The sequence below is a fragment of the Bactrocera neohumeralis genome, unplaced genomic scaffold (genome assembly GCF_024586455.1).
Source record: "Bactrocera neohumeralis isolate Rockhampton unplaced genomic scaffold, APGP_CSIRO_Bneo_wtdbg2-racon-allhic-juicebox.fasta_v2 ctg5205, whole genome shotgun sequence".
In the NCBI taxonomy this organism is placed as follows: Eukaryota; Metazoa; Arthropoda; class Insecta; order Diptera; family Tephritidae; genus Bactrocera; species Bactrocera neohumeralis.
The window spans coordinates 1-11,514 of NW_026092158.1; the positions used below are offsets into that span (position 1 = coordinate 1).

The 11,514-nt window shown below is 47.9% G+C and overlaps 1 protein-coding gene across 1 annotated transcript; it reads right to left on the minus strand.

The window, feature by feature from the left end:
* Positions 1 to 2,655: 2,655 nt before the first annotated feature.
* LOC126767290 (uncharacterized) lies at positions 2,656 to 5,018 on the minus strand. Its single transcript, XM_050484846.1, has 3 exons — positions 4,824 to 5,018; positions 4,175 to 4,727; positions 2,656 to 3,083 (listed from the first exon to the last, which is right to left on the minus strand). Exons 1-3 carry the CDS (start codon positions 5,016 to 5,018, stop codon positions 2,656 to 2,658), a joined length of 1,176 nt encoding a protein of 391 aa, XP_050340803.1.
* Positions 5,019 to 11,514: the final 6,496 nt, after the last annotated feature.

Below are 11,514 nucleotides of genomic sequence, written 5' to 3' on the forward strand. Positions count from 1 at the left end.
TAAACTTGCCATCGCCTCTCTCAAAGCTATTCAGTTGCATTCGTACATCATTTGTGGATACCGCACCATCGTCTTCAAGCTCCATCGGATCAACCTCATCAGCACCCAAAACTTCTTGCAGTTTGGCTACTTTAACTATTTTGGTACCCGTCGTTGGTAAATCGTTAGCCCTTAGTAGTGCATTCAGTTGAATGACCTTTAGCGTATTTAACTTTATCATGTTTGTAAAAGAAATATTTTATCAGTAGAAAACCAATATTCCTAAACAGTTTATTTCACCGTCCTTTTATTTAGAGCCTGCACTGTGATTTGTTTGCCTTTATTTCGTTGTTTTACTCTTGCTGTTCGCTGCTTGGTACTGCTTCAAATTCGTTTTGCCAATTCCAATTGGAAGTTCTGCTTGCACACGAACCAACTAGCGTGTGTATGCGTTTTAAAATTTAAACGTTGACTCGTAGACGCAGAGAAGTTTAACTAGCGTGGTTTCGTATCTGCTCAGTCGCGACTGTTGTAAGCAGCGCAGTCAGCTCCGTTTGTTGCACGCTTGCGCCTTTGTTGAATTGCCTTCTTTCTTTGCGTACTATACAAACACGCTGTACGTTGAAACTCAGGTTGTTAATGCTTCACTGTTTTTTTTTTCTTTTTTTTTGCCGCAATACTTGGCTGCCGTGTTGAAACTCTTCTTTGCAGAGGCAAACGCGGCGTTTTTCCCAATACGTGCTCGTTTTGCGCTGTCCCTTTCCTTGGAGATTCTCGTCGTTTGTGTACTACACTCGTACACCGCTTGTTTCTGCTTTGCAATTCGTTGTAATTGCTCGGTGTGTCTTTCCTAATAAGACGTTGGCGTTTCGCTGTGGCTTTGTTTTGCAGCACTTACACTTGGCTGCGCCGTTGAGAATCTTCTCTTCAAATGACGATGCGCCGTTTTGCTATTACGTGCACGTTTACGCTGCCTTTGATCGTTGAAGATTCTCGTCGTTCGTGTACTATACTTGTACACCCTTGCCACTGCGTCGACGTTTTATGTACTTGTAGGCGTATGGATAAATAAATTCCACTTCTGAGATGTTAAGTATGATCGAAATGAAACACCGTTTATTTAATTGTGAATTCTGGTATGTTTAATTTAATATATATTTAAAGAACATTAATTGAAAAGCTCCAAAAGCAAAGTTGCGCGTCTTTCTTCTTTGCGTTCGCTCTCGATACTTCCTCGCAAGCATCCCTCGTCTTGCCACCTGTTGCTTATTTAGTAGGCTTGCCATCTGTCGTTGACAAGCCTATTATGTGGGACTGACAATTGTCCGTTAGCTCCAAAAGATTCTATCAGATGGTGATAATTATTGATAGGATTGAATTCAATGTTAAAAATACAAATTTAATAGCATAATAACTACGTATTGCTGAAACTAAGGAATAACCTAAATTTATATTTTTATATTAAAATTCAAAATAAATTTAGGATATGTGTACCTTATACGTTTAAATTTTTAGCATAGCGCCATCTGTTGAATACTTACTCAATCCAATTAATAATTAATGCCATCTTTTAGAATCTTTTGAAGCAAACAAATAATTGTGACTGTCACATAATAAACAAAGAGTTTGAAATAAAATAATGTTGCGATTCAAAATTGAGATGTAAGCTATTCTATCAATAAACAAATAATTTGCAATAAAATATTCTATTATTCTTACTTTTTCAATATTTGATGAAAGGCTCCAGATATTTGGCTTGCGTCACATATTTGATACTGACCCCATTCACACGGACAATCGGTGGACGAACCAGCGACAATCTACCTTTCAGCAGCATTGCCACCGTTTTATCCATCGATATGTCTACTCCCACACCTAAACCCCTAAGATTTACAATTTCTAAAAATTGTCCTCCCGCCCGTTCTAAATAACACCGCGAACGACCTTCAACCAAAAGAAGAAAATTATCCGCATACGCACAACACCTACAAAGTGGCTCGAGCTGCCCAAGCAGAGAATTCATCATGAGATTACAAATATATGGACCACAGATGGAACCCTGCGGGCAGCCGCGAACCACCTCAATCTCCACACTTCCCATCATACCAACTAGAGAGGCTTTTCTGTCCGAAAAATAGTTCCGACAAAGAGCATCTTCCGGATAGACAAGTTCCTCCAGTCGTTGCATCGCCCGATCCCAGCTTAGGTAATCAAACGCCCTCTTAAAGTCAACAAGTATGCCAAGGACATATTTTTTGACATTATCCCTAACAGCATTCTGAACAAACATTCAAGCATCCACTACACTTCGTCCTCCCCTAAACACAAACCGCCTTTCCGACCACATACCTCTCGTTAGCTCCTGAATTCGTTCCACCATTACCCTTTCCAGCACTTTTCCAAGTACTGGAAGAAGACTGATGCCCCAACAAAAGCGAGGATCGCTCCTGATCTTATCAGGGGAATTCAGGAGAGAAACTGCCCTAGCTTTTTTCCACTCATAAGGAAAATATACCTCCCAAACGCACTTATCATAAATAGCCTCCAGGTATTCAGGAATGAACTTCCACAAGCTTTCGCATATCTCTCTGTAATGGGGCTTCGTCCATAGCTGAGGTATGCTCAGCCGCTCCAGGGTCAGCCTTGGGACCCACGAACCCTTAGCAAATAAAAGATTTAATTCAATAGATGAAGTGTACAGCGGCAATGCGTACTGCGGTGATCTGCAACGGTGACTTGTACAGCGGCAATGCGTACTGCGGTGATCTGCACGGTGACTTGTACAGGGGCAATGTGTACTGCGGTGATCTGCACGGTGACTGGTACAGCGCAATGCGTACTGCGGTGATCTGCTACGGTGCCTTGTACAGCGGCAATGCGTACTGCGGTGATCTGCACGGTGACTTGTACAGCGGCAATGTGTACGGCGGCGATCCGCACAACGGTGACTTCCCTCTGGTTCGCAACTCCCTTGGCGTTGCTTATTAGCGTTCTCGTAACGATGTCCAACGGTGTGCAGGCAGCGGTAGTAACGCCGCGTGTTCTAGACGCGGTTACGGCAGTGCCATCGCGAGCATTGGCATCACCCAGCGGTGATGCCTTTGCTGCGCGGGGCCTGCGAATTCCCCCAATTACCGGGCAGGGCCATCGCGAGCACTGGCATCACCCGGCGGTGATGCCTTTTCTGCGCGAGGCCTGCGAATTCCCTCAACTACCGGGCAGGGCCATCGCGAGCACTGGCATCACCCGGCGGTGATGCCTTTTCTGCGCGAGGCCTACGAATTCCCTCAACAACCGGGCAGGGCCATCGCGAGCACTGGCATCACCCGGCGGTGATGCCTTTTCTATGCGAGGATCCCCCCCTCCTACTGTATAGGGCAGAGTTATCGCCAGCACAGGCATGATGCCTTTTCTGCGCGATGTCTACCCCATACTGTTTACTTCTACTTTTATATACAATGCTACCTATTTCTACTATTGTTACACTTACCCCTGCCTGTTGCTGCCGATGGCAACCGTCCTCGCCGGAGTGCTGGAAGAAAATGATCGCACTGGATGTGCTGGAAGTGCTTGCTTATATAGCAGGACAGCGCAGCTTTCGTCAGTGTAGTGGGGTGAGTTGTGTGCGTAGCTTTCGTCAGTGCGGTGAGGTGAAGTTTAGGATAATTCTGGTATGGTGGAAAGCTCTACGTTGAGGTCGGGTGTAGTGGTGTTGACGTAAATCCAGTCCCCCCCTCACTTCGGACAACGATACTTCGCTGGTAACAGGTGGAAGGAGTGGTCTCGATCTCCCACGATGGGTTGGCTGGAGGCTGTCTGGCTGTCCTGGTTGGCATGTGCCGTGAACGGGGAGCGGGTGTGGAAACCTTTATTTAATAGTTGTTTCTTAACCTATAGTACAAAGGCGTCTTAGGTCTTATAGCTATGCGTACTTACAACTAGTGACACCCATTTAATATAATTGTATAAATGCATAAATAACTATTGTAACTGGTAAACAACTAGTTTTAATTTCTGGCCTACGGGTTGGGTTGTACAGATCAATGTAGTGCAAATACATACTTAAGACTAGTAACTTAATTGTAATGGCTGCTCTGAGGTATTCACTCATATAAATGAAGCACGCATCTTTCCCCGCCGTATCGCACCAGAACCCGGTCGCCTTCTAGCTTCTGCAGGGCTAGACGTCGGTTACGTAAGAATAGCGTTCGCTTGGAGCGCTTGATAAAGTGCTGCAGTGTCATTACCAGCCCTTCCAGGAACCCTGGGATTTCGGTCACCGGTGTCACTTCTTGGTGCGATGTGTCAGGCGTGACCGGTCGTGCGCTGATCTCGGCAATTGGAGGTCGGGTCGTGGTCGGGGTTGGTGTCGCTTTTGGGTGAGGCGGCGTCGTCTCGACGTTGGTCGTGGCAGTTGTTGGGGCAGACGCCCCGTTGTCGTTCGAGCACGCCGGCGTTGCTGTGGCGGGTGCTTTTTGCGCCTTCTCTGCGAGTGGCTTCGTGGTACTGGCTTCCGCTCTGACGGTACTCGTTGCCGTGCCTCGCTTGACGAGTTGGAGCGAAGCTGCAGTCGTCAGGTCTCTTTGTTTGGCGGAGAGCGTTACCTGGGCCTTCGCTTGGACTGCTGGGTGCGTCGAGGTTTGGGCGGCGCGCGGCTCTGTCGCAGCACCAGCTTCGTGGTCTGCTTCACGTGGCGTTGGGGCTCGCCTGTTGGTCGTGAGCTTCCAGGCGTTTGTGCTGAGCGGCGTCTGTCGTGGCAATACTTCTACTACCGCTGGTTCTGTTTCCGGCCGACTTCGGGTGGAGGCTTTGATGACGCTGCGCTACAGGGGCTGTCTGGGTACCCTAGGGCGAGTTCGGGCAGCTGACACGGTGTCGTCTGTACTTATCGCATGTAACTGGTGCGCCCCGGTTGTATTCGGGTGCACCCGAGGTCGTGCTTCCGGGGGTGGCCGGAAGTGTGGCGGCCTTTGCGGCTCGTCTGGCGGCTGTGGTTGGCGGCCCGATGCATGCAGCCTTCTGCTGGTTGTGGGTTTCATTTTGGTTATCTGGAAAGAGATGAGCAAACAGGCGCTTCGATTAGTGTTGGCAACGTCTATTGTTGAGTTGCATTAGTGCTAGGTGGCTCAGAGTTAGAGTCCGTAGGCTCGGTAGAGATCGCGCTAGCGGCTACTCAAATTTAGTATTCGGTTGGCAGCTGCTTTAGATCTTGCAGATGCACATGAATGGTACGCCCACCCGGTGCGTTCGGATTTACGAGTTCAACTGTATTGGTCGACTTGAATTTTCTCTTTTGAGTACTTTCTCGCCGATAAGTGGCTTCCATGGTCGTCTGCGCAAATCTTAGTATTTCTTCTGGCGTTTTGCTGCGGTAGACAAGTTGCGAGAAACTTCTTGCCAAAGCTCGGTGAGTGTCGGCACAGTGATGGCTTCTTCGTCGGGCACGTTCCCTTCTTTGCGGATCTGTTTCGGTGTAGCTGGTGTGTACCCGAAGTTTATCTCAGCTGCTGATGTTTTTGTCGAGTCGTGTTGTGATGTATTTATCGCGAAAGCTATTTCGGCTAGTTGGTGGTCCCAGGTCCGATGATCGGCCTTTGCTGGTTGGGCGATCATAGTTTTCACGACTCTGTGGGTGCGCTCGGTTGGGTTCTCGTGGGGAGCGTAAATGGCGGTGAAACAATGTTGGATTCCGTGGTTCTCCAGGAACTGTGTAAGCGGCTTGCCGGTGAATTGCTTCCCGTTGTCGGTAAGGAATACGTCAGGGCAACCAAACCTGTATATCACGCGTTCTCGTAGCGCCTTTATAACACTGGCGGTGGTTGCATTCCGGACTGGCACGAGTTCCACCCACTTGGAGAACTTATCCGTGAGCACTAGCAAGCACGAGTTGTCATTTGTTGAGCGTGGTAGTGGGCCTACAAAGTCTGCCGTTACAACTTCCTATGGTCGTGAGCATTGCATGGTGGCCATCATCCCGACAGGTCGGCGCTGGTCTATCTTATATTCGGCACATTGTTGGCATCGACGAACATACCTGAGTGCATCCCTATGCATCCCAGGCCAATAGTACCCTTCTTGTGTGCGTTTGAGTGTTTTGTGTACACCCATGTGACCGCCGGTGCTAGCGTCGTGATTTTCTCTCAGGACTTCGAGTCGACGGTGCTCTGGTACGCATAGTTTCCAGAGTGGTGACCTGGATAACGTATTGCGTGGGGCGATGTGCCGAAAGAGCCGGCCATCGATAAGTAGATAATCGGGATGTTTCTTCGCTTGATCGTGTACCTGGCACGTACGTCTTTCATACCATCTATCCGGTTGCTTATGGACGGCATGCAAAAGTTCCACATCGCCTTCTTGTTCTTTCAATGGGCATCTGGATAGCGCGTCGGCGACTACATTGAGGGTGCCTTTACGATACTCGATTTCGAAGTCAAACTGTTGTAGCTCTAGTGCCCACCTTGCGAGTCTTCCGGATGGGTTCTGCAAGGTGTGAAGCCATTTAAGCGAATGATGGTCGGTGATTACGGTGAAATGATAGCCCTCCAGGTATGGTCGCATTTTCCTTATACCCCACAATACGGCTAGGCACCGCTTCTCCAACTATGTCAAGCTGCGACTGGCGTATGCTACAACTCGTTCTTGGTCCGAATGGCGTTGAAATAGTACCACGCCTAGTCCTTCTCCGCTGGCGTCAGTCTGCAGACAGAAAGGCCTCTCGAAGTCAGGGCAGCCCAGGATGGGTGCACTAGTTAGACTCTCCTTTAGCACCTGGAATGCTTCTTCTTGTTCGGCACCCCATGACCAACGCTGGTTCTTTTTCAATAAACGGTTCAGCGGTGCTGATATTGTGGCAAAGTCTGCTACGAAACGTCGGTACCACGAGGCTGCTCCCAGGAAGCGGCGTAGTTCTCGGATGGGGTAGGTGCTGCCATGTCGCTAATGGCTGCCACCTTAGCCGGGTCGGTGTGAATACCCTCGTTGCTGACTACATGGCCCAAGTAATGGAGGCGTTGCTGCACGAACTTACTCTTCTCAAAGTTGATCTGCATGCGGTTTTGTTGGAGGCGCGTGAACACTGCTTGCAAGTAGTCTAAGTGCTCTTCGAAAGAGTTTCCCAGTACAATGATGTCGTCTAGATAGGCGAAGACCTTCAGCTGTAGTTCTGATCCCAGGACGGTGGAATGTTGCTGGCGCCGAATGCAGCCCAAAAGGCATCACTCGCCACTGGAATAAACTTCTCCCCGGTACGGTAAATGTGGTGTACGGGCGTGAGCGGGGGTGTAGCGGAATTTGCCAGTAGCCGTTCTTCAGGTCGATTGTCGAGATAAACCGATCTTCCTTCAACTGGTCTAGGATTGCGTTTATTTGGGGAAGTGGGTATGCGTCTGGTATACTTGATGCGTTAAGTTGCCGGTAGTCTATACAGATTCGCCAACTTCCTTGTTTCTTTCGCACTAAGACAATGGGGGAGCTGTAAGCGCTGTTAGAGACTTCGACGCGGCCGGTTGCAATCAATTCGTTCACCTCCTGATTGATTACTTCTTGCATCGCTGGGTTGCGCGGATAATATCTCTGCTTCAATGGGCGATCGTGTTTAAGTCGAATCACATGTGCCGAGAACACTGCCGCGTTTCCAGTGAGGAGTGTGTTCAACTGATGATTCTCCTTTTCCGTAAGATGTCGCCTTTCGGTTAGCATAGCAAGGTGATCGGTAGGTGCCTGTGTGCTCAGGAGTGTGGCGGTTAGGGGTTGACCATCGATGGTGATAGTCAGGTCTCGCTTCCTTAAGAAATCCATGCCTAAGATGACATGTTCCGAAAGCGTCGGTAGAGCTGATACGAGTAAGTGCGTAGACTTGTCACCCAGCCCTATATTAACAGGATACATTTTCGTGCTGGGTATATACGTCTGGTTAGATAGCTGAATGCGACGGGTCTTGCGTTTGGCTTTAATTCCGTGTTTGTCTAGATGAAGTTCCTTACCCATGTATGTGAGCGTGGCTCCGGTGTCCACCAGGACTTCGATCTGCATGCTCGCGACAGTAATGGGCAAATAATAACGGCCATCTTGTTTCCCTTCTGGGTACGGAAACGTTGCTTTGAGTGCTGTTGTACTGGATCTGGACGGAGTAGCTCGCACTATCGCACGTGTAGGACAATTGCAGTCTCGCGACATGATTCCGTCGCGTCCACAGCGGGAGCAGAATATTCGCTGCTGGTTGCGACATTGCCGTCTTCGGTGTCCCGGCTGCTTACATCGCCAACAAACGTTCTCGCTGCAATACTTATTACTTACCGCCGTCAAACAGTGATTGGTGTTTCTCGCTTGCCTGGTCTCCTCGCCTTTCAACAATTCGAATTATTCCGTTAATTCGAGTAGTTCGTCCACGCTGTTGAAATCGCTCCGACGGACATACAAGCGATACTCCACCCTTAGATCGACACAGATACGCTCGGTGTGTTCTTCATCGCGAAGTTTCGGGTACTGGTGGATAAGCGTTTGGATAGCCAGCACATAGTCCTTTGCCTTCTCTCTGGGAAATTGCTTGCGCTGATGGATGGTTTCCTCCAGATGTGCGAGGTGACGTTTCGGTAAAAAGAACCGCTCAGCCTCGTAACGAAAGTCGCCCCACGTGTTGATGAAGTTGCGTTTTACACGAAACGATTGCAGCGCTTTGTCCTGCAAAATTTCCGGCATAGTAGCAAGAAGCTGGTTATTTGCTATCGAATAGCATTCGGCGAGTTCCTCGCATCGCTCTAAGAAGTCGTGTAAATTTTCGCGGCCGCTGTAGCGTATGTTCCATCGCCGCACCGAGTTCATAACCTCCAAATCTGGCAATTTTGCTGCCGATGTGATGTCACGTGTTGCTTTCGCTTTGCTGGGGATTCTCACTGTGGTGGTTGGAACGGGTATGGTGGCGTTATCTTCCTCCTTCATTTCCTTTTCCAATGCCTTTACCAGATCCTCCGTGGATTTATTGTGGCGCTTTGCACGGATACAGGCGCTCAGCTCGCTACGGATATCTGCTACGGTGCGTCCTTCGACAGCGATGTGGTGTCGTCTGCACTCGGTGATTAATCGGTCCTTCTTCAGCCAGTAAATCCAACTGGTCGTGTCCGTCTCCAGCGTTAGAGCCTTTTTCGCTGGAGTACTGCGATGCTTATTCATGAGCGTTGGTGACCGTTTCATGTTTTCCACTGTCACTCACAAAATCAGGTCCCTGCTCGGGCGCCATTTGTAATGGGGTTTCGTCCATAGCTGAGGTATGCTCAGCCGCTCCAGGGTCAGCCTTGGAACCCACGAACCCTTAGCAAATAAAAGATTTAATTCAATAGATGAAGTGTACACACCCAACAACCGGGCAGGGCCATCGCGAGCACTGGCATCACCCGGCGGTGATGCCTTTTCTGCGCGAGGCCCGCGAACCCCCCCCTCCTACTGTATAGGGCAGAGTCAACGCGAGCACTGGCATGATGGCTTTTCTGCGCGATGTCTACTCCATACTGTTTACTTCTACTTTTATATACAATGCTAACTATTTCTACTATTGTTACACTTACCTCTGCCTGTTGCTGCCGATGGCGACCGTCTTCGCCGGAGTGCTGGAAGAAAACGATCGCCCTGGATGCTTGCTTAAATAGCAGCCCAGCGCAGCTTTCGTCAGTGTAGTGGGGTGAGTTGTGTGCGTAGCTTTGGTCAGTGCGGTGATGTGAAGTTTAGGATAATTCTGGTATGGTGGAAAGCTCTACGTTGAGGTCGGGTGTAGTGGTGTTGACGTAAATTATTGTAAGGTGGTGAAAGCCACGTTACATCTCTGTTAAAACCACCAAAACCTGGAGACCTTTTAGACATAACCAAGCCAAAGGCGTACCCCAACTCCCCATCGTCTAATTGAGGGACCGGTTCCTCCTGTGCTTGAGGTACCTGCACCTCCGACCTGGGAAAGAACGCACTTAACAGAACCCCCGCACACTCTCTCCACGACGATAACAGAGTGTCACCGACGCGAAGAGAGGTGATATCCGGACTCCCTATCCACACAACTAAATTCTTACCTAGGCTGGGACAACCTATCAGAATTGAACCGTCGGGTGCGTTGAAACTTTCGCCTCAATCGCCTGACAGTCCTCCTCTTCAAGGTTAGCTCACGCGTCCAACAATGCCAAAGATACTAAACTTTGCCGCGATTCCATAAGACATTTGGTTTTTCTCTATCCTGCTCGCCAATTGAAAATAATCGTAAAAATGGAAAACCGAGAAATCACGTTTCAAAGTTTTCGCTTTTTCCCCAGGCGCGTATATCTGCTAAACGCTCGGTTACTATTTCCCTTCTAACTTCGATAATATTTCGAATTCCCATCTACAACTTTTGGGACATATTTTTATATATTTTTTAAAGAGATTTAAGCAAAAAAAAATTGATTGTTCAGAATTTATTGATTTTATAAAATATGAATTGGCAAACGAAAAGTGATAAATATAAAAATAAAATTGAGAAAAATAAAAGTTGGAATAACTTATTAACGAAATACAAAGAAATAGATAAAAATGCTACATTAGAAATAAATCCAAGAAATTCCACTTGCCTGTCGCACATGTTAACTCTGTAAAGAACGAACACAAAATGGAATTGTGTGTCGTGTATGGGCAAACAAATTCATACCGATCGAACGCAGTTGTGTGCTCGTGTATGGGCACTTTTACTGAACCACATCGAGGACAAGGTATTCGCATTCAACCCCAGGATAAATGGACTCCCACCTACAAGAAGTAGAAGCATATCCACGTATCCCAGGTAGGGCTCTAGAGGCTCGCTAAATTTGCAGCACAAACTAGCCACAACCATTCTACCGAACACCCCTCTATAGCTACACAAACACCCAGCTGTGAAGAATTCAAAACTACACAATCATAGATTGGATTATTCACAACTATAACCGCATTAACCCCAAGGTCCGAAAAGACCCTGAAACCTCCAGGAAGACCCCTAACCACACCATTAGTGGCGTAGGGCTCCTGGAGTATGGCAATACTACACCCACAGACAGCTGACATCATAAGATGTTCAGCTGGTCTATTGTTGCGTAGTTGCATTGTTGTGCATTGACACCTTCCGCAACCTCCTTCTCGAAGTGCTTGGCACCAAAAACCAACTCACTTAACTCCCCTTTAAGTATTTTTGCAGGCACAACGTGGCTGGCTACAAAACCACCTCCACGAAAAAATCACCTAATCTAACAAAAAACACTTGTCTCAAAATTTTGTGCAAGCACACACACCCCAACAAAATTACTTGTCGAAAAACAAAAACCTACTCTTGGAAATGTGAAAATTTGTGTATGAACAAACAGGTGTTCACACACACAAACAAGTTTTCACTTGTTTTTTCAAAACGCCTACTATTCAAGTTCAGAAAAAATTATTAAAAATTAACTCTGAAATGACAGAAAAACGAAAATTATGCAAATCTAGTCCTACCAGCGCAAAGCAATCACAAATAATGGTACTTACATGCACTCCCCAGCACGAAACCGA